The 23756-nt window shown below is 42.0% G+C and overlaps 1 protein-coding gene across 2 annotated transcripts; it reads left to right on the plus strand.

The window, feature by feature from the left end:
- The first annotated feature begins 317 nt into the window (after positions 1 to 317).
- CTNNB1 (catenin beta 1) lies at positions 318 to 22355 on the plus strand. 2 transcript variants are annotated; one of them, XM_065628795.1, is made up of 16 exons: positions 318 to 564; positions 14795 to 14855; positions 15353 to 15580; positions 15718 to 15971; positions 16061 to 16299; positions 16392 to 16593; positions 16921 to 17065; positions 17526 to 17629; positions 17717 to 18055; positions 18307 to 18465; positions 19409 to 19528; positions 19667 to 19817; positions 19909 to 20030; positions 20248 to 20308; positions 21060 to 21280; positions 21578 to 22355. In XM_065628795.1, exons 2-15 carry the CDS (start codon positions 14843 to 14845, stop codon positions 21266 to 21268), a joined length of 2346 nt encoding a protein of 781 aa, XP_065484867.1. In that variant the 5' UTR covers positions 318 to 564; positions 14795 to 14842; the 3' UTR covers positions 21269 to 21280; positions 21578 to 22355. The 2 variants fall into 2 exon arrangements, with proteins under 2 accessions (XP_065484867.1, XP_065484868.1); XM_065628796.1 differs by lacking the exon at positions 21060 to 21280.
- The last annotated feature ends 1401 nt before the right edge of the window (positions 22356 to 23756 follow it).

Below are 23756 nucleotides of genomic sequence, written 5' to 3' on the forward strand. Positions count from 1 at the left end.
TTCCCCACCTCCGGGATAAGGTGTCCCCGCCACCCTCCCCGCCACGGCCGGTCATCCCGCCCGCTCGCCCCTCACACCGCCGCTCCCCTCGGCTCGGCCCGCCCTGCCTCCCGCCTCCCCGCTCCGCGCCGCCGCCACGGCCTCCCCCGGCTCGGGCCGCTTCCCTCGCTGCTGCTCTCTGTCTCCCTCCGCCCTGCGAGCCGGGCACTATTTCCCCTCCCCCTGCCCTGTGCGCTAGGTGCCTGTGGAATGCTGCGCGCTGGGCTCGGCCGCGGCGGCAGGATACAGCCGGCGCTCACTATAAGAACCTCCTTGTGAGCGACGCCATTTTAAGCCTCTCGCTCAGTTCGGCGGTCGGAGCAGCCGAGGCGTTCGGGGCAAGGGGACTAACGCCGCCGCTCCGCACCGTTGCCACCCGGGAGGCAGCGGCGGGGGGACCGCCGTCAGCGAAGAGCCGAGCGAGGAGGAGAAGAGGACAAGGAAGGAAAGACGGACCGGATCGGGATCGCCCGGGCAGCAGCAGCCGGAGCCCGGGGGGACCCTTCCCTCTCGCCTCCCTGCAACGTTAGTGCTACTTTCTCCCGCGGGAACTCGGGGCGAGCTCGGGCCGCCCCCGCCCTGTTCTCTCAGCGGCCCCCGGTGCTCCGGGCGGGCGGGATCGGGCGCTGCGGCCCGGCCGCCGGTGGGGGTCCAGGGTGTGCCCGGCGCCGAGGCGGGAAGGACGGGGCTGGAGGGGGCGGGGGGCGCTGCCCGGGCGGGAGTGGGAGAGAGGAGAGTGGGGCAGGAAAAGGAGGAGAGGGCGCTTGTTTTGGGAGGTCCGGACAGCTGCGTGGTTGCAGGAGGCGGCAGCTGCGGCTCCCGAGGTGTCTCTTGGGAAGCTCGTCCTGGGGCGAGGGGGTGGGTGCCCGGCTCCGCAGAGAGTCTCCGGGGGTCTCTGCTCTGGGCTGTGTTTGCAGCTGAGGCCGGAGTACTTCCCTGCTTTTTTTTTTTTTTTTAAGGTGGGGGGAGGTAGCGACTCGCCGGTGGGCTGCAGACCACCGTTGCTGATACGAGGGGGAGAAGAGCAGGGGAGGGGGGTTTATTTGTACCGAACGTAATTAACTAATCACAGTCACTGCAGTCAGCGGGAGATAACTAATCTGGTGCCTTGTGGGTTTTCGGGCTTACTTGCGATGCATATTTGCTGAGGAGGTTTGTCTGCTTCTGGGTGTTACCGAAATGAAGCTCCCCGGAGCTGGGAGCGATCAAATTAAGTTTTTAACGCCCACGTTACCGGAGGCTTGTAGCGAACGACTTAGGACTTGGGTAGCGTGGGGGTTCACATGCTGCAAGGGGAAGCGCCTGCTGCTTTCGGGGGGTGGCTGGGGGGACGGCGGCTCCAGCCTCCCGAACTAACGCACTTCTGAGCGTGTGAAGCAACTCGCTGTTACTCCCAGTAGGATATAGGGTACTTGTTTCTGATTTCCTGATGAACAAGGAGCTCCAGATGTAGGCGTTTTGTGTGGTTTGTTTAGGTTTTTTTTTCCTCCCTGAAAAGCTTAGTACATCTCTCTTTTGTGCATGATTAGCAGCTCCTGGAACAGCGAGGTTTCTTAAATCTAGCAACATCTTAAATTCTTTCCTAGCTAAAACTTGATATAGGACGTCGGGCTGCTTCCGTTTGAACCTTTTCCCCAAAACCTCCATTGACGATTATCCCTTCTGGGAAGAAAGGGCAGGCTGTGAAGGTACCGTGGGCAACTTGTGACTTTAGGCAGAGCAGTGTTGATCTTTGTAATCAGCTACTTCTTGATCTCTTTCTCATGGAGCAGCCATTGTTCTGACACTCTGTATATTCCAGACATCTGTGGTCCTCCCATCCCCCAAAGTATGCAAGTGGTGAATGGAAGGAGGCTGGGCTGGTATGCTGAGGTCGATGGACGGAAATCAAGGAGGGGTTTTAGTAAAACAGGATCTTTATGTGCTGAGACTACAGTAAAGGCAAAGATGAGAAAACTACCTGAAAGAGTACCGGGGTTTTTGTGATATTAAGTTCAGACACACCAGAGAGCAACTCACTAATTACGATTTTGCTACTGAATGACAAAAAGGTACTACTGCAAGGCTTTAAAGCAGCACAAAGGTCAAAACTTACTGGTGCTTATTGGGCCAAGTTATAATGTGAATTTCAGTAACTGACAGTCCAGGAACCTAATGTTAATCTTGCTCTTTTAATAAAAAGGTGCTGACAGCTGCAGGTATGTGGCCACTGTGTTGGCTGCCTAATGGCTGCTACTGTTGAAAAATCAGGCTACTTAGCTGTTCAGACAAGGTTTTAAGGCTCTCTAAATTCAACATTCAGTATAAAATCATATCGAGTGTTGCCATTCTGGAGTTGTTCTAAAGAAATGTCATATTTGCATATCTGTTCAGTTATTTTCTGTTTGACTATGAACTGATATGTGTGGGAATGTTCATGTTGGTCTGTATGGCAGATCATTTCAAAGAGGAATAAGTAAAAACATGTTGATGGAAGGAACAATGCAATGCATAATAGCTTCTAAAAGCAAGGATTTAACACAAAGCTTGATTGAAAGAGTCAGTTCTTCAAATGTTGTGTTACATTCTTAGTAAACCAAGCTTACGTTTTCTTGCCTAAGCAATAAATAGGCTGGGCTTCTTGCTTGATATATTGTCTACTACGAACACTGGCATTTTGCTTTGACTATGTGGTGTGTTAGTAACCGCCATATCAAATCTTGGTGGTGAAACCTGGTTGCCCTTCATACGTACGGTTTCTTTGTGAAACCGATGTTGGTCTTTCATGACTTAACATCACCAAAACCTCAAGTTTAACTATTAAGAACAAAATACTTCAGAAAGTTAATTCAGATGTAAAGACAACAAGTTAGTTCTAATGGCCTTCTAAACTACTTTTGCAGTATTTTGAGGGGTAGAAGGGGCAGTAGCAAGAATGGGGCAGGAAGTATGGCTATTTTAAGCTTCAGCCTTATAAACTCAAGTCTGAATTTGCAGTCTGAAACTCTTGGGTAAGGATGTTTCTGCAGAATATTGTCTAGTAGGCAGACTAGTGTGCAAATACAGCAGTAATCAAAATCACTCATGTTAATTCATGGTTAAAGCTGGTAATGCAGGGGTTGTGGTGATCATGCAGTTGCTTGCAGCAAAACTTGTTCTGTGACTCTGGCAGACTGCATACTGTAGCAGGAAAATCAGGACTGACCTTACTTATCTTGAACATCATACTTCACAAAGCCTGACAAAACTTTGTGAGAAACTACAGGCGGTTGGGGCTTGCTCTCGAGTCCTCACAGCTTGCGTTTGCCAGCTCTGAGCCCCTGCCTGTGCAGTAACTTAGAAATGGCACCACATTAACTTCGCAAAATTCTGCAGACTCCTTGGCAATATTGCATGCAACTTTTCTTGTCTCTCTAGATAGAATTATCATCCTGGTCAAATGGGCAGGGCACTATTGCTGACTTTCTAGTTAAGCATTGGAAGACTTGTTTTGGGGTGCTTTGATGTTATGCACCAACTGAATTGGTTAGACTTGCCAACATAAGGTAGCCTGACAGTGGTTTCACTTCTGGCACTTGATTCCAAGGTAAAACTTGGCTGTAGTCTGTGATCAGGCAGGCTTTAGCCCAAGACAGTAATGTCTTAATATGCTAGTGTTGTGGTGGCCTTTGTTGCCTGTCATGAGAAGAAAGGAGCCAGAAAAGTTTTTTGCACCTGCAGGTAACTTTAAGTGCAAAGGAGAGAACTAATGGAAGTATTATTCTGGCATTTCTGTCCGTACGGAACACCAAATTGATAAGGTGAGGAAGTGAAAAGTATACCTGTAGCTTACCCTGCCCTCATGAATCTCTTAGCCCTAATTTGATGTGAAAGCAAATGTGTATTATACTTTTGTTACCTTGGGAAGTATGGGTGCAGATGTTACTTTACAGCTTTCAGTACAGAAGAACTTTTCGTTAGTGCTCCACGTTGCTTTAGGAAACAATGTACACTGGCTGGATTAGTATTGCAGAAGTCGAGTCCTTGCTCTGTTAATACTAGATCAACTCTGGAGCTTTGTTTAACAAATATATTAATTCCCTTAAAGATTGAAAGATTAATCTAATATTTTAGGTTGCTGCTTTTAAAAAGGTACTATGAGCTAGCTGGATCTTACTGGAGTTGACAAATGCACAGTGTGCACTATATTTGCTGGAACTAACATTTCTATGCTGACTTACTGTGCTAAATAGACCTGTATAAATTGGAAAAGTTTGGCAATTTAGCTAGTAGTTCTGTATTGTCCTGGCAACAATTCAGGTGCCCTCCAGTGGCCACAAATCTTAACATCCTAAAGGTGCTGATAAATGCTGTTGCCTTGTCGGTTTCCCTTAATTGAGTTGAAGAAACATAGTGTCAGACTTCATTAGCATGTTTGTTGCTTGAACAGTACTTTTTGGTGTGTCAGTATGCCTTATTGTAAATACATAGTTATTCTGACAGACAAGCAAAGGCAACCACTTTCAGATTCACAAGTATTTCATTAGTGTCAGTCCAGTTATGACTAATCACTGTAGTTTCTTAAGCTGTGGAGATTAATGTTTAATAGCCATGTTCTGTGCTGGCTACATGGTTGCAGCCTAAGAAGAAACTAGATAATAGTTAGATACTTATTGGTTTGGGAGATTGTTAAATTGTTGCTCTATTAGAGTGGAAATGAATGTTCTAAGTTGTTCTACACAGCACGGAAAGGCACTTCTGTAATAAAGTGCCTGTCAGCCTTTTTGTTAGTGATGTACCGGATCATGGTAAATGACTGCAGAACCTTTAAGGATCTTTTTGACACTAAAAAATCATGTTTGATCCTGGCTACTGCCATCTCTGCTACAGACATCTTAGTGAAAGTGGGGGCATGTGGACCAAATCAGTGCAAGTTTCTTAGATGAGTACTGCTGACAAACTAAAGCTTAGATCAAAACACTAGCTCATCCCTGAGAAAGGCAGCAGTATGCATAATGTAGATACCTAATTGTGTCCTGCAAGTAAGAGGTGGTAACTTTCTAAGTTGTGGTAATAAAACTGCTCTTAATGTTTTGCCCAGCCCTGAAGATATTCAAACATAATAAATGCTGTAGGAAACCCTAACTGGAAATGGTTGCTAGTGATCAAAAGATCTCAAAGTAAACCCATTACTGGACAGAAGCAACTTAGTAATTGTTTTGAAGTTGCTTGCATGAGTTGGTGGTGCTTAGTTGGTCAAAACAATTAAGATGTAAGACTGTGTTGATAATCTCATTATGAACTTAACGCAAGTTCATAAACTTAAAACTGTCATACCAGTCCTTTAAGACAGAGCTGCAAACTGCTGTCAAAGGATTGATATGTATGTTTTGTGGAGAAGATTACTACTTTTCTCATGCTCGATGTGTAACACCTGATTAGTAGTTGAAGCAGTTCCTCACATTTCATCTTAACATTTAAGATTATCAGCAGCTCCTCTCTTGGACAGTGAAGGATATGTAGGCCAATCTTGCCTACTAATAAAGTGATGGACTTTGCTCGTGTTGCCAGTGAAGAGCTCTCTTAAACCATTACTTTCAAACATGACCTGATAATTGTCAGCTTGAGCACAGCTGCTGCTTGTAGCTCTTGGAAACAACCAGAGATTTCTATAGGGGACAAACAAATACCCAGTGCAGAAAGCGTAGATATCTTTTTGTTTGTAGATCCTTTTTAGGAGCTGCTGGTATACTTGCCCATGATTTTGAACATAAAAGATTGCGTCGACAGACTTCTTGTGACTCCTGAATGTTTCTCTAGGTAAAGGGCAAAATAATTGTGCTATGGATCCAAACACTAACTTCTCTGAAGTGACAAGATCCAGTGTTGTGAGATTTCAGATACTACAGTACAAGTATGCTTTTAAGTAGCTAAGTGTATAGGACTATCTTTACATTGCATAGTATGTCCAGCCATGTGACTCTGGCAGCCCTGGGCTCTGGCCAGCATCAAACAAAATTCTGCAGGACATAACTGATAGCTGTAAGAAATTATGAGGGTAGGTAATTGTTACCAAGTACCTTTTGACATCTCTAGGTGTCCTAGCAATGTGTAATTTCCACCGAAGTTTCTCTAAAATGCCTGTCCTAAAGAGTTGAGTACAGTGCATCAAAGTTATTAGAGAACCTCTATGTGATATTGCCAGCTGCGTATCTGGGGAGGCTTCCTGGCAGGTCCTTAAAGTTTGAAAGTACATCTCTTAGAATGATTGTGCAGATCAGTGCCCAAGTGAACTTTATCACTTGTTTTAGTAACTTACCTGATGTGCTTGTTCTGAGTTCTTCTGCAGGTTCTCATCATTTTATAGCTTAGTTATCTCAAGTACTTGTTGGCTGACCATGGCTCTCAGGCCGATGTTAACTGTTGCTTTATTGAAACTTTTAATGGGTTGTTTTTAAAAAGGTACTTAAACCTTAGTACCTGTGAAGACCCTGACTAATTGCACAAGCTGTTAGTGCCTCAGTGCTGTGTTAGTTGCTCAAAGGGCTGTGTTTCAGGGACACTCAATGGCTGCAGCTAGAAGATAGCCCACCTGGCAGTGGAAGCTCCATTTCTGATGCATTTTGTTACCTGAACTTTCAGTCAGTGGCTGAAGTTGCTCTCAGCGATCAATTAAAACTACCTATGTTCTGGGTGGCGTTCTGTACTTTGGGGGAGCAAAGCAAAATGTAGATCTTATTACATGTAAATCATAGTCTCAACTGCACTTGAAACTTAATGAGTTGTCACAGTTGATCATTTAGCAAGCTGGCTAGGAAGTGTGATTCTTTCCTAGCCTGCTGTTGCTTTTGGGAAGAAGGGCAGGGTAAACCAGAAGAGTGTCCTGTGGTATCAGAACATTGTCATGCTCCAGTCCTAGTGGGAGTGAAGTGTGGGAGAATGGAGCTTTGCAGCTGTGTTATAAAGTTCTTGTGGCCCCTTTCCCTCCCCTCTGCCATGTGTGCCTAGGGTTGCATGGATTCAAAGATGAATCTTGAGTTTTTCTGACCTTGTAACCTGAGTCTCTCCTTCACTAGACATTTTTTGAGGAATAAATCCTCTTAATACAGCTAGCCTGGTGTTTAAGTCAGTCAAGATTACCAGATGCCTGCACTTCAGTTCCATTAAGCAGTTTTAATCAACTTAGAAGTCTAGCAAAACCAGAAATATTTGCATGCTGTTTTGCTTTAGGTAATGAGCATGTGAATAGAAACTCTACTCTGTGCTCTTAATTGGTCTTAGATTGCTGAGGTGACTGAAAATAGGCATAATATTTTATTTTGTGATGTGGCATCAAATGAACTCTTATAAGAAAAACTTAGAAAAGCTAGTGTAGGGAGGCTCTTCTGTCCTTATGTTATGGAAAATAATTTTTAGATCATTTCTAAGGTGGAAGACAAAGGCTGAAAAGCCAGAACAATTGATGTAATAGCAAACTGAGCTGCCTGAAGGAAAAAAGAAATAATGAAGTGGAAATGAAGCAGCAAAAAACAGTGTCTGAAAGCAGAGGTAACTCATAGTAAGCATTGGCAGATCTGTGTATGCTGTCAAATATGCCTCTTCCACTTTTAATTCTGTGGATTATCTGAGCTAGTTTGTCGCCTCTTTCAGCATGTATTAAGGATATTTAAAGCTTGGAAGTTGCAACCTGTTAACCTTTGAGGTCAGTAAAGCAGATGCTATTCAAGTTTCCTAATTTACTAATGTTTGATAGGAGAAACAGACTTTAAACTTTCAGCTCTTAATAAGAGATTTTGAAGAACTTAAGACTGTGTATTCTGGATTCAGAATCAAACTTATTGTGATCTGGTTAGCTAAATCTCAAATAGAACGTAATGCTGTGTGCAAGGCATCTTCTACCTTTCTGCAGGCATCGGTAGAATGCATTGTCTGAAGTATTCTAGCTTGGACAAATTTGAAATGGATGGATTACACAGGATCGCAAGTTCATGACTGTAGTGAAGTATTCTTGCTTAGTGTTTGGAAGGAATGATGTTAGGGCAAGTGTCACTTGAGGAAATGACCAGAGCAGTTTTGTCATGAGTTAAAGCTTATGAATGAGTTTGTGTTGTTGCAGTCTAGGATCTGTAAGATGGATTTTGGTGTGGGCACGTGCTGTGGCATGTAGGTTAAGATCACTGATGACTCTTAGTTTTCAGTAGAACTAATGAAATAGTTGAGGTTGCTGCATCTTGGCACAACACTTAAATATAGTAATGTTGCTCTGTCTTTTGCCATAGCATTTCCTCAGAGGTGGTAGTGAAGGCTACAGATTAATGTTTCTATCGTCTAACCTGGAAGAAGATAGAAATGTTTTAGACCTGTGAAAACTTTTTTTTTTTCATTTTAGCATTGTCTGTATGGCTTGAGTTATTTACTTTTGATGTTACATACTGTATAAATTACTTCCATTTACCTAGGATATCTTCAGATGGCCTATGACAAGATATTTTTACCCCATATTAAATATCAGCCTACTGAAAGCAGAAATATTCTAGCAGAAGGAAGCCTGACCATATGAAAAATGTGAAATTTTGTATTCGGATTCCTGGTATAGGTAATAACAGAAAACTTTACTGTCTCCAAAAATATCCAATATTGCTCTGTTAAATGTGATAATTTACAGCCATAAACCATTTTTTGAGAGAGACAGTTTTCAATGAGTTTTGTAGTAATTTTTCTCCATCTAGATCCTTAAACTGCTGGTGTGAGGAGGGATTTGAAAAATTGAGTTTCTTAATCCAGAAGTCACTACTGGTGAGTGACTAATTTGACAATAATCAAGGCCTTCTACTGCTTGCATATAACTTTAACTTCAAAATAATCTCCACTGACTGCATACAGCTGTTCTTTTCAGATTTGACAAAATGACTGAGGACTGCAAATGCTGCTGCTTTAGACAGAATATGAGAATGCTGTTCAGTACTGGCTTTATGGATATGGAATGTACTTAAGCAAAAATGTATTTAATCCTGTGTGTTACCTTTATATGAGAAGAATTAAAGTTCTTTAAAATGCAAGTCTTCAGAGTGAAACTCAAGCATGTTATCTGTTCCTACTTTGAAATAAAGTATCTTCTGTTCTTTGCATAGAAAAATTGTAAACCCCTACTGTAATTCCTACAGCAAGCTTCTAAAATCCCTTACCATGCACAACACTGAAACTCTACTTTCAGGACTTCTTACCAATCTTACAGAAGCATCTGATATTTGAAAGGCCTCCAAAATGATCTACAGAGCATACTTTACCCCAGAACTCAATAGAAGCCAGATAAAAATCCTCAAAGTTAAGTTTTGTTTAGAATATCTGGGAGCATATGGGAGAAGAAGACTTTATCCCCATTTGGATAAGGAATAATTAGAAGTTTAAAACAGATTTCTGGTGGTAAAAATTCTTGAACTTTTTTAATGATCAAAGATACAAAATGTAAGTTCCTAAATTGAGATCTACATAGCAAATGACAGTCCTTTTAACTTCCCATGTTATCTTGCTGCTTAATCTAAAAGTAGAATCCTCTAAGTTAGAAACTGAATGCAAATAGTCCAGGTCATTACTTTCCACAAGTGCCATCCTTGTTTTCATCTGCAGATAGCCAATTTATAAATCAGTTCTTATAGGTCACCTGTAACTTCTCCCTCCTTGGCCCCCTTTCAAATGGTATCTGTCACCTTTTCTTCAGCTAGACTAAGACTTTTGGCTTTTCTTAAAAAAAAAAAGTAGCTAGAATACAGGTATAATCTGATTTATTTTTCTTCCTTCAATGAGGGAAGCCTATAATCAATTTTTTAGGCTTACTGTTAATCAGTTCAGTGCTATTCCTAAAGAATATTGATCCAACTGAGATAGTCACTTCATGTTTTCTACAAACTAGAAAACTAAAAGCAGTAGAAGTAGGCTTGCCTGTTTCAGGAGTGCTTATAGCTGTGGGGTAGGTTAGACCAAAAATTGCTTAAGGAGGCAGGTCAGCCACTCATATGTGAAAGAACCTATATACCATGAAAGCTTTTTGATGTTTCCACTATCAGCATTGTCTTTCTTGGATGACTGCCCTTCCCCCACTTCCTTTTCTAGAGAACAGAGTAATAACTTCCAGGATAAGATTAAAGTTTTTTAAAATTTATTTTAAAAACCTTAATTGAATGTATTTCCCACATCCTCCAGTTGAAAACCAAGGTTAATTAGGAAGCTTCTGCTAGATTACATTCTTATATTTCTGTTCTTGAGTCATAGGACTGAGTGCTGTTGTTATCTGGTGTCATTAGTTGTGGAACTGATGTTGCCTGTATATTTTGGCTACTGACTCTTTCTAAAGCACATACACAGACAATGTCATTGGTAGGCAGCTGCCTGAAACAATCATAGAACACCAGGTTGGAAGGGACCTCTAGACCAGTTATAAAATTAGACTCAAAGAATGCTTCCACTAACACCTTGGTAATGGTTACAATAACTTCAGGGCATTTAGAGAAACTATTTACTAGTACATATACTTGTGTGTAGATGATCCATGTTTTCAGCTGCTATAAGTGTCATAATGTAAGAAAATGTGTCATTCAGCACTGATGGTTAATTTAAAGATGCAGTTGCTTGGCTTGTCTAGATGAGACAGATATATGAGAACATGGTCAGTAGACATGTCCCCTTTAAACAGATCATGGTAATTAGATGCATCAGTAGATTTCTCATACAAAGTTTTGTAACATGCTGCTCTCGAGCAAAAGATTTCTGGAAGACTTGCAAGCTTCAAGTTTGACTTGCTTTACAAAGTGGGGGGAATCTCCTTATCAGATCAGTTGGATATAATCTGAGTCCAATTTTAAAGAGGAGATTCTATAAACATTAAGAAATAATATAGACACTTTTATTTAATACAGGCTGCAAATATGAGCTGTTTTGTAGGGTAACAAACTGTTTTGGCTGACAATGAAAATGGATTTATCTTACATTAACTGCAGCAGAGGTGCAAACGTACTGTAGTCTTGATATATCGGGCAGGTAAATGTCACGCTGATATTCACCCCCCTAGACAGGCTATTCTCATAGTTGTTCTTCTATGTAAGAAAGAATAGAAGTAAACAATTCACTGTGCTCTGTGTCCTAATGGAGTTTAATAGCTTTAGGAAGAACATTATCTAGGTTTTACAGAAGCTGTTCAGAATTATTGTTCAGATTTGAGAAATGCTGTAGTCTTGATTTCCTTGGCATGTGCCTAACTTCTCCAAAATCAGGAGTTAATACCTAAGTCTTATTCATCATCAGAATACTTTTTCATTCCTTTGAAAACCAAGACATTTGAATTGTTGTCTTTTTAGCTCATAAGCCTGCTGAGCCTGCAGAACTATTTTTCTCAGGGTGGTTTGTTGTTTGGTTTTTTTTTTTTTTTTAAGAACGCAAATGCAAGGTCTGGACTCATGGTACACAATACACTCTAGTACGATGTCTTGCATAGCTCTTCATATGAGGAGTTTAACATATATATTAAAAAAATCAATCTCCATGTAAACCCAAAACGGATAATGCTTGCTAAACAACTGGAGGCTTTTAGGAAGTTAACAGTTCCATAACTCCTGGCAGTACATCCACATGAAGTTCTGTATAACATGACATTTATCAAAATTCAGACTTAACTTCCAAGTACCAGGTAGTCTTTAAAAACAGTGAGGCTTACAGAAGCTTGCTGCTAGGCTAAAGTTTGTTTGTAAAGTATACTGAGTCCTGTCTCTTCCTGATGGTTAATATCTGTATTACTGACCTTGACAATGTAATGTCACTAGTCATGTGTCCTCCAATAAATGTGAATAACTTGATTTAAAGGAGCTGCTGTATGCTTCATGGTTGAAGACTGCAAGCTTAATTATCCTAGCAGGGTGTGGGGTTTTTTTGTTCTTTCATTTCCACTCTTCCACTACTTCACCCCCACCCTGCATGTGTTGATCCAGTTTTTGTCAGGAAAATGAACAGCACATTTGTACCTAATCTGGGTTTGTTGCTTGCTTTGTAAGTACAGTGGTTAACCTTGTCAGTGACAGACAAGACAAAGTCAGCTGCTTGTCTGGACTGAGTGTACCCCACTGTAAAATAAGAAGAGGATGGGAAGGAAAATCTGGGATAATATTCAATTGCAGAAACCCTAATAACAAACAGAATGTACCCCTTTTCCCTGGCTACATTTAGTCTGGAGTTATTTTGAACTTTTTATTTAGATGGGAAATTGGTTTTAATCCTAAAAAATTATACCTGGAATTTCTGGGGGGTTACAGGTGTATAAAATGCAGATTAGGATGTTAAAAACTTTCAGGTGAAGCTAGCAGGCTGATCGAAGGTCAGCATTTCAGAGACTGAATATCTGAGTGATAATGCAGTTCTGAACACTTAATTCAGTATTCTTCATTGCTATTTTGTAGGTGTTCTTCAGCTTGATTTTGGAAGTGTTACAGTTCAGTGGCTGTGGTGGTCTTTTTGAATTGTACCTAATGGTTCAGATATTCTTCTGATCTCTTCAGACTGCTGAAATTGAGACAACCATTTCAGAGTGCAGTTGCTGTGAGCCAGCTGCTTTCATTTGTGCAGAATTCAACAGTGGAAGGAAATAATAAATGTTGTTCCTAAGCTCCACCTTGAGTCTGAGGTGGTAGTAAATATCTCAAAGCATAGTCATTGCTATTGACTTGTTCATCTCCCAGTATCTTCAAAACCAGTTTGGTGGTCAGTTTCATTAGCAGCCTTCTGATAGGAGGAGACAGGAAAGATAACAATAAAAATAGATCTTGTTTTGTGCTAAGCATATTGTGAATTGTGTATAGCAGTAAGATCTTGCCCCGTTTTCTATTGGAAATGTCACATCTGACTTACAGTGAGGACTACAGGGGGCAAAGGTACAAATTTTACTTTTAGTGCTATTCCATTTCTTTTTGTTTAGAAGGTGTTAGTGGAGCTGACAAAGTAATGCATAAGACCTGCTGGGGGCTATGAAGCTTTTGTATAGGCACTTCCTCCAACTTAGCTACTCAGGAGAATTTTTGTAGTAATGGTAAACTGACAGCATGAGTTAGTTTTTCCTTCCCTTTACCACTGCTACTCCCAAACTCCTGACTTGAACACTTGGAAGAATCCAGTGTTCAAGGGACTGCAAATAATAGTTGTATCGTCAGTGCATCGTCCATGCAGGTTGTGAGGAGTAGACTCCGAGTTGGTCAGTCTCTTCCAGGCTGTGGAGCAGGACTGGTCTAGGGACCTAAGCATTTCCAACTGCATAACAGGATACTTAATGTTGTGTTATGTCTTGAATCAGCTTGATGTTGCTTATCTGCTGCAGATGCAGATCTCCTGTCTGTTTTAAAAGGGCCAGGAAAGGGTTGCCGCCAAAAGTTGTGGGAGTGCAGAGTCAGGACAAACAGCACTGGCATTTGTACAGCAAAGCAAGGAGTTTGCTCAGGAGCTGCTGGAGTATCCTGCAGCTGGCTCAGAGACAGTGAAATATAAGCTTGCCTTGTAGTTTCCTAATCTATTCAGTGAGACTGTTAAAACTGCAGGCCTGTCTTCTGTTTAATTATGATGTTCTAAAAGCTACTCCTGAAGGAAACTCTTAAACTGAGAAATCTGTCTATACACAAACACAGCATTGAATGGACTTTGTTCTCCTAACACAGTACTGCAAACCTGTCCTTTAAAGAGATGAGTGGCTTGCCTTTACTTCATTGTCTAGGAATGTTTTGATCAGCACAGCTCTAACACCTAAGGGCACACTGAGACCTGATTGCTGGAAGAGATGGTTTTGCTCACTGCACTAGTTACCACTACAAATGTTTCTGCTTGGCTGGCTCCCAGAATGGGCTGTCACCAGCTCTGTGTCTGTGCTGAAAACAGTGTTGGACTCTGGGGGGAAGGGAGCAAATGAAATAAAAGCATGACAGCTTTGAGTGACCTGCTGTGGAGCTGTAGCCTCGAGTTCCTGGGTTAGTGAAGAGATGGGTACAGATTCATGGTACAAAATACTTCAGTACTGAAGATTCGGATAGGGCATTTGATCTTATTTCAACCTCCCACCCCCAATTACCTTGGCTTTCTGCAAGAAGGAAAAAAAAAAGTGCGTTTGGTGACTGAATGTGTACAACTAAAGGAGAGCATTTGTTTATAAGGCTGTTTCAATTTTCAGCTTAACTTCAAGGAAGAGTATTTTGTGTACCAAGAAACTTTTATTCTTGTGGTACAGGAAACTAGTAAAGGAGAAGGTTCAATTGTAACTCCTTAGATAGTCCTTATACCACTGAAATAATAGCAGCTTGCCTCAAATGGTCAGTTCAGCTTTCCCTGCGAAAATCCATGTTGTAGCCCTGAATCAAAGAGTTTGACTTATCTTAAGAACAGTTGTCTTTGAGGGAAATGAGGAAGTTTGACATGTAGCCCTTGTCTTTGTGGTGTGTCCAAGCCATGGAATTTCATGTCCGGACTTCATCTTATGCAAGGATAGAGAAGTTAAAAATGGTTCTGTCATGATCAGTCTTCAATTCTTTTTCCCTTGCAGCTTTGAGAGAATACATCTTACATATAGTCTGCCAGAGAAAGTGCGGATGATACATCTCATTCTTTGCCTTTCTGCCCATGAGGATTTGCTAATTAGCATTTAAATATACTCACTATAGCAATGGAATGGCAAGATGTGTAAAGTCTTAGTTTGTACTTCTAGTGATCTAATATGAAATACTGTATTACTAGCTCTGATTAGTGTTTAATAAGTTCTAACCTTGCTCTTTTTTAGGAGCTCTGAAAGGTAGCAGGAAAGAGTTCTGAGAGCACAAGAAGGAACATGGCAACCCAAGGTATATAATGAATCACAATTTCTGTTATTAGAATCTAGCAGATCTAATAAGAAGCAGTTAAATTGGCTCCTTACTCCCCTTTTTTAATTTCTTAAAGTCACATGGATGGAATAATGTCTGCTCTAGTACAGTAATTAATACCTTACCACTGGAACCCAAATGTGCAAACAAGTTTGCCATAAGCATTTTGGGTCTCTTAAGTACAGTCAAGTACCTAATAATAGCATGTGGAAAAGGGAACCTTTGAGCAGTAGTAGACTAAGACAATCACAATAGCAGCGATTGCTCTGCCTGTTAGTCAGGTTTATAGATGTCTGCGTTACTTTAACATAAAGCCTCAGTTTAAAACTGCTGTCTTGCAGTGCTACCTCTCCTGGGTTGAAGTAGTTGTTTTATAGAGGTTTATTTTCATTTGAAATCTGTGTCATCTTTTGAAGGATTAATACATGCTGGAGTAATTGAACTAAACTTAATTGTTCAACAATTATTTCTTATAGCTGACTTGATGGAGCTGGATATGGCAATGGAGCCAGACAGAAAAGCAGCAGTCAGTCACTGGCAGCAACAATCATATCTGGACTCTGGTATCCATTCCGGTGCCACAACAACTGCTCCCTCCTTGAGTGGCAAGGGAAATCCTGAAGAGGAAGATGTGGACACGACACAAGTTCTGTACGAGTGGGAGCAGGGATTCTCTCAGTCCTTTACCCAGGAGCAAGTTGCTGGTAAGGCCTTTTCTATTACACTGGTTTGCTTAGACATGCAGCTTAACAATACAGAAGGCTAAATACTGAATTATTACCAATCCAGAAGAAGAGCTTCGTATTCCTAGTTTGAGGTAATGACTTACCTTGTTTTTCAGATATTGATGGCCAGTATGCAATGACCAGAGCTCAGAGAGTGCGTGCAGCTATGTTCCCTGAAACGCTGGATGAAGGAATGCAAATCCCATCCACACAGTTTGATGCTGCTCATCCAACTAATGTGCAACGCTTGGCTGAGCCATCCCAGATGTTAAAACATGCTGTTGTTAATTTGATAAATTACCAAGATGATGCTGAGCTTGCAACTCGTGCAATCCCAGAACTGACCAAACTGTTGAATGATGAGGACCAGGTAAGCATTTTCTTTGCCTCAGTGTAGCGTGTTTGTGGGGCTTTTTCAATGACCTTAAAACTAAAAGCTTTCTTCAAATATTTCCGTAGGTGGTGGTGAACAAGGCTGCAGTTATGGTTCATCAGTTATCCAAAAAGGAAGCGTCTCGCCACGCTATTATGAGATCTCCTCAAATGGTATCTGCTATCGTACGTACCATGCAAAACACAAACGATGTGGAAACAGCCCGTTGTACTGCAGGTACACTACACAATCTCTCGCATCACCGTGAAGGCTTGCTGGCAATCTTCAAATCGGGAGGCATCCCTGCTTTGGTGAAAATGCTGGGGTATGTGGACTACTAAGACTGTACTTGTGTTTGTTAGTTGATACTGGTAGGTGCAGGTACTTAAGAGTTTGGGCTTTTTTCCTCTTCTGTAGGTCTCCGGTGGACTCTGTGCTGTTCTATGCCATTACAACTCTTCACAATCTCCTTTTACATCAGGAAGGAGCCAAAATGGCTGTCCGTCTAGCTGGTGGGCTGCAGAAAATGGTTGCATTGCTCAACAAGACAAATGTCAAATTCTTGGCCATCACAACGGACTGCCTTCAGATTTTAGCATATGGCAATCAAGAAAGTAAGGTAAGTGCCTCTGCTGTGGAAGCACTTAAAATGAGCAAGCTTGCTCTGAGTGACCTAACAGTTCCTGGGCACTGACCTCCATATTCTGGATCTTCAGCCATGTTGGGCTTCTGCCAGTCAGTCCTGACCTTGCAAGAGGTGAGGGATGCGGGAATTATTTTGTGGAGATGCAGTCATGCTTAAAGTGAGACCGCAAAATTTAGACTACCAGCAGATGTGAAGAGTTTTTTAGAGATCTCAACTTATGACGGGTGTAAGCCAGCAACAGTTACTACCTACTGACATGCACAGGAAGTGACAGATGGTATTATTTTTTCTGTCTTTCAGCTGATTATTCTGGCGAGTGGTGGACCCCAGGCTCTAGTAAACATAATGAGGACCTATACCTATGAGAAACTATTGTGGACCACAAGTAGGGTGCTGAAGGTGTTGTCAGTCTGCTCCAGCAACAAACCTGCTATTGTTGAGGCTGGTAAGTACCTTGTACTCATGGTAACTTAAAAAGCTATAGTAATACTTCAGGATCCGTACATTCTACACAAGAAGAGAAACTACCAGCATCAAAAATTGAACTTGGATTGGTCCTTCAGTCCATACCTAGTTTTGAAGACCTTCAGTATACAGAAATATAAAAGGCAGTCTGTTTTAAGTCTACTATGTTGTTAGCGGGATGGCTTAGTGGTTGAGCATTGTCAGAATGGTCCCCTTGGAATATGCATATATTTAAAAGGCCCAGTGTCACAAAGAATCTTGGAATTTTTTTTTTTTTTTTCCTATGTGATGAAGGGTTAGGGCTTAGCCATCTTACAGTGCTAATGCCAAGAAAGGTACAGAAGCCTGAGATATGCACTCAGTCTTCAAGAAGGAGAAGGACCTGACTGTTCACAAGAGGAGCATCTGAGTAATGATGTCAAATCTGTACCATCTTCTAGGTGGGATGCAAGCTTTGGGACTCCACCTCACAGATCCAAGCCAGCGTCTTGTCCAGAACTGTCTCTGGACTCTGAGAAATCTGTCAGATGCTGCAACAAAGCAGGTAAATGGCTCTTGTAAGGGATCAGGATCAAAAGCCAACATAATGTAAGGCGGGGAGAGACTAAATTTTTCTTCCTCTCTTTTGCAGGAGGGCATGGAAGGCCTTCTAGGAACTCTTGTTCAGCTTTTAGGATCAGATGATATTAATGTTGTGACTTGCGCTGCTGGTATCCTCTCTAACCTTACCTGCAACAATTACAAGAACAAGATGATGGTGTGCCAGGTTGGTGGCATTGAGGCTCTTGTGCGCACAGTTCTTCGGGCTGGAGACAGGGAAGACATCACAGAACCTGCTATTTGTGCACTCCGTCACCTCACCAGCAGACATCAAGAAGCAGAGATGGCTCAAAATGCCGTACGTCTCCATTATGGACTCCCAGTGGTGGTTAAACTGTTGCACCCACCATCACACTGGCCTTTGATCAAGGTAAATAATGGTTAACAGCTTTCAGTGCTGAAAACTGGTGGTTTTTTTAATGTAACTTTAACTGTGAAAAATAATTTGTTACCAAGGTGTTCGGGAATGTAATTTGTCTGATGGGAAGTTGCTTCAGCTGTGCAGCTTGGTGTTGTCTCATGGAGACTGAAGCATTTGGATCAACTGATTAAAAAAAGAAATGGCTAACAGCAAGCACGCCCCTGATGCTCTTTTATTTCCCACCCCTTTCCTAACTGCAGGCCACTGTTGGTTTGATCCGCAATCTGGCTCTCTGTCCTGCCAACCATGCCCCGCTGCGTGAACAAGGTGCTATTCCAAGGCTAGTTCAGTTGCTGGTTAGAGCACATCAAGATACCCAGCGACGTACTTCGATGGGTGGAACACAACAGCAATTCGTGGTAAGTGGCCACAATTAATGGAACTAACGTGTTAAAGTTGTCTGTCAAAATCCTCAGATGTCAATCTGCCTCTGCTGTGTATTGTTTGGTCTAAATAGCTGTTAATTTACCATTTGATCTAATTCATGTTATTCTTTTGGCAGACCTGAAGTTTTTCTTAAGAACCAAGGTTTTGGTGTTCTTGTTTGTTTATTAGTATTACTGAGAACCTCTTGACTATTTAATTCTGAATGCTACAGATAACAGAAATGCTGGGTTTGTCTAGTCTGGCAAGGGAAGTAGTACCTGGAAACCCATCCTTGTTGGAACTATGGGTTTAAGAATGCTATCACAGCTTATTGTGTATTTTCGAGCATGGTTAGAGCTGTAAGAGTACTGAGAAGTTGTACAGGCTCCGTACTTGTTACTGATTTAGGTACCAGGTCAGTGTGGCAAGATCAGTCTCAATTCCCCTCCCTCTGCCCCCCATTAAACACTTTAACAAAGGGGAAGTTGCCTTAGCACGGGCAAATGGAAGCAGCACCTACTAGTACAGGAGTGTAGTTAACACTTGCAGAGGCAGGAGGAGGCCTCTTGGTTACCAGTAACCACTGATGCAAACTCAGTAAACTGCCAAGCTAACTCAGCCAACCAATAGAGTTGTTGTCAGACATGAAGTTTGTAATGAACTGAAATAAAAATGAGAATGCTGGGAGGATTTCCACTGAGATGCTTCACGTAGGGAATTTAGTTGGATAAACCGGCCGATTCCTAGCAGGGAAGTTAAATTGGAAGGTCAGCAGCAGACAGTGGATATTGAGCCCTGTTGGAGGAAGAGGGTGGTGTGTGCAGAGGAGAAGTTCAGTTGATTTGTTGACAGGCTGATCTGCTTTTTGACAGTCATTTTAGAAGATGGCACGCAGTATGTCAACTTCAAAAAAATGCCTTTTCTTTTCCTAACTAGGAGGGTGTGCGCATGGAAGAAATTGTCGAAGGCTGCACTGGAGCCCTGCATATTCTTGCACGCGATGTTCATAATCGAATCGTAATCAGGGGTCTAAATACCATTCCACTATTTGTGCAGGTAAGAGCTCAAGGCAACACTGTAGTACATATTTGGAAAACTGTTATGCTTCCTTGGTGTAGAACTGTTAAGTCAGATTGTGCCGAAGAGCTTGTTTCAAGTAGAAGAGCTGAAGAAACTCTTGTGATTTGGTTGCAGTTGTTGTACTCGCCCATTGAGAACATCCAGAGAGTAGCTGCAGGTGTACTTTGTGAACTGGCTCAAGACAAGGAAGCAGCTGAAGCAATTGAAGCTGAAGGTGCCACTGCCCCTTTAACAGAGCTGCTTCATTCTAGAAATGAGGGTGTTGGTAAGTGAACTAAAAAGATGGGTTTCATACCTCTGTTAGAGAAGTTGCTGGAAGACTTGACCTGTACTAAAATCACTCTTCTTTTTGGTAGCAACATATGCAGCTGCAGTGCTTTTCAGAATGTCTGAGGACAAACCACAAGACTATAAGAAGCGACTTTCAGTTGAATTGACAAGCTCTCTGTTCAGGACGGAGCCAATGGCTTGGAATGAGGTGAGTTGTCTTTTGTATTAATGATTCTTTGGGGAGATCTTGCTTCCATGTCCTCCCTCCTTCTGATAGTGAAGTGTAGGTGCTTCTGTGCTCACTGCAGAAGAGTTGCTAAAAAGGGATCTGGGGCAAACTTCAACACTTTTTCAACTCATAATTACTAGTGCTGGCCCAAGAACCTGACATTAAAACTGTTTTGAAACTTTTTGTGTACATCTAGACAGCAGATCTTGGACTTGATATTGGTGCCCAGGGAGAACCTCTTGGATACCGCCCAGATGGTGAGTCTCTTCTGTTCCCCTTGACTAAACTTAAGTTGGATGAAGTCAAGTCATAGATTTTAAAGGAGAACTGCAAATGAGTGAAGAGTGAATTACTCTTCAGCAAGGTATTGCAAACTGACAGGCAGATGGGGAACTGCCAGTTCAAATAACCAGTTTCTGCACCATCTCTGGCAGCACTGAAATGAGAGCATATGAACATGCAAAACTGGTGTCTCTTGTCTGAGTCTTGTGGGAGAATCTCCCGCTGAGCTGTTGTTTCCAGAAATCTTTACATTCTTTACAAATGGACTTGACAATTCCAATAGTACAGTTTTTCTTTAAAACAAAAAAGCTGGTATTGAATGTATTAGTCTGTGTCTATGGACTTGAATTGCAAGCCTTTCCCTAAGGATTCTAAGCTATTTTTGAATAGTCTTTCAGAAGCAAATCTACAGTCTTGGGGCCTGGTTTTGCTGCAGTATTGTTGAATTTTAGTACTGTCGATTGTGCAGACTAATGGCTTGGCTGGAATCTGCTCGTGCTTCTGACTGCAGTGTGCTTTGTCTGCAGAATTGTACTGGAAGGCTGTTTCAAACAATAGAATAGCTGTTAAGAGCAGGCAACAGATTGTTTTGAACTTGGCTGGACTAGAAAAAAGATCAGATGGCTACAAAGATCTTCTCACACACTGATACTTGCAGCTTCTGATGCATCTAACATCTTTTAACATTATGCTTTTTTTTCCCTCTGCCACCTTTAACTTTCTTAGATCCTAGCTACCGTTCTTTCCACTCTGGCGGATACGGTCAGGATGCCTTGGGTATGGACCCTATGATGGAACATGAAATGGGTGGCCACCACCCTGGTGCTGACTACCCAGTTGATGGTCTGCCAGATCTTGGCCATGCCCAGGACCTTATGGATGGGCTGCCTCCAGGTGACAGTAATCAGTTGGCCTGGTTCGATACTGACCTGTAAATCATCCTTTAGGTAAGAAGCTCCAACCTTGAATTTAAAAACAAAACGAAAAGAGAAAAAACAGATGGACTGGACTGATGAGGACTTGGTTGGCAGGGAGGGATTGGCTCCATTGGGTCTCAGTGTGCCAGAACAGTGAATACACACTCTGGAGACACGCGAGCAGTTCACTCCAAACTGACTTCTGCTGTGAAGTGTGGAAGTAATTAACTGTAATGTCTTGTGCACCGGCTTCATGCAGTCTTAGTGTGTTTATAACAATCTCTTCCTCAGGAACACTGACAACTGTTTTCTTTTTTCTCTTTGCAGCTGTATCATCTGAATGAACTTGCATTGATTGGCCTGTAGAGTTGCTGAGAGGGCTCGAGGGGTGGGCTAGTATCTCAGAAAGTGCCTGACACACTAACCAAGCTGAGTTTCCTATGGGAACAATTGAAGTAAACTTTTTGTTCTGGTCCTTTTTGGTCGAGGAGTAATAATACAAATGGATTTTGGGAGTGATTCAAGAAATGAAGAATGCACAAGGATGAATTGCAAGATGGAATTTATCAAACCCTAGCCTTGCTTGTTAAAAATTTATTATTTTTTTTAAATCTCTGTAATGGTACTGACCTTGCTTGCTTTCAAAGTAGCCTTTCTTTTTGCAGTAATTGTTGTTAGTTTTTTTTTTTTCAAGTCTCTTGTAGTATTAAGTTATAGTGAATATGCTACAGCAGTTTCTAATTTTTAAGGATTGAGTAAAGGTGTAGAACACTAATTCATAATCACTCTAACTGTATTCTGAATAAAGTGTAACATTGTGTAGCCTTTTTGTATAAAAAACTAGACAAATAGAAATGGTCCAATTAGTTTCCTTTTTAATATGCTTAAAATAAGCAGGTGGATCTATTTCATGTTTTTGATCAAAAACTTTATCTGGGATATGTCTGGGTAGGGGCCAGTAAGAACTGTTTATTTGGAACCTTGTATTGGACAGTTTACCAGTTGCCTTTTATCCCAAAGTTATTGTAGCCTGCTGTGATACAGATGCTTCATGAGAAAAATGCAGTTATAAAATGGTTCAAAATTAAAGTAAACTTTTAATTCACTCTGTGTCAAATTATTTCAGATTATAAATATATTTGTGTGTTAACAAGTTGTCTGAAAATTGTCCTGGAATTGCAGAAGAACCATTTACCTTTTTCATCCCACTAAGGAACGGTTCTCCTATAGAGCCCTGAGTGCCAATGCCAGAGGTTTCCCCACAGGGTCCTTGGAGACAGTGTTCTTCCCCTTGACCTGCTGCCACCTTCATGGCAGGTCCCTCAGCAGGGTGCCAGATGTGAGGCGGCTACACCTGCCAGCCTTGCTTCTGGGCTTCAAAAAGGTGGAACAGTGTATTACTTGAAGATCCTTTGCTTACAAACTGTCAGCTTGTTTGGCAACTTAACCACATTCTCAGGTGTCCTTAGCCTTTAGTTACTCTGTGAGGTACAACCTGTGTATAACTGACTTGTGGAGTTGGAAGCAGGGAAAGTGGTTCTTTACTGGCTGTGCACATCTGCACTGTGCAGCTGTCACCAGCCTCAGCTGAGAGCAAATGCTCCCAGGCAGTTCTACTGCAGTGCAGCAGTTTGCAGGCAGAAGATAGGGGTGGTCTTGGCTGCAAAGTATCATAGCTCAAGGCAGGATCCCAACATGCTGAGAGCTGAATGAAAGTACAGAACAGATTTCCCTCGGTTTTGTGCACTGTGATGGCAGAGGGACAAGTCTCACCCAGTAATTCAGCTTTGTTCCTTTCTGCCACACTCATGCTAAAGACCATTACTATAAAACACTTCACAAAGCATCAGCAACCACTTGGCTTTTCCCTGCTTCTAGTAACACCAGCTCCAATTCCAGCTGTGAAGAATAGTAATATTTAAAGTAAGGCAGGAAAATAAATCACAGGTATTAAGCAAAATCAGTTTGTTTACCTAGGGGTGTTTCTTGCCTCCACATATCCTGGAGAACTGGGCTGTCCAAGAGCTGGCGTGTAGCAGCAAATCTCAGTAAGGCACCTGGGTTTGGGAGGTGCAGCAGGAACATGCAGTTGCTGCTTTAGAAGACTCATATTAACAAAGAAGCATCACAGTACTAGCCTTAGCCATGCTCTGCTCACTCACATGGGGAGAAGAAGAATTTAATTCTTTACACACTGGCATCCGCAAGGTCTAGAGGACACTTCCTAGAGTATCAGTGTTTACTGGGGATAAATGACAACCTGCCAGGCTCATCATCTCACCTATTTTCATTGGCAGCTGAGGACACTCGACCAATGCAGCTTAAGATGTGCAGTGTGAGGCAACACAAAAAAGTCCCCCATGCTACTGGGTAAACACCTGATAAAAATCTATCATGCATGCATGGCACATATGCCCACAGCCTCTACATGATCACAGGGGTTGGCTCTGGTTGTGTGAGATGAAGAAAATTGTCTCTCTTGATAATGGTATTGTCTAGTGCCAGT

Source organism: Caloenas nicobarica, chromosome 2, assembly GCF_036013445.1.
Source record: "Caloenas nicobarica isolate bCalNic1 chromosome 2, bCalNic1.hap1, whole genome shotgun sequence".
NCBI lineage: Eukaryota > Metazoa > Chordata > Aves > Columbiformes > Columbidae > Caloenas > Caloenas nicobarica.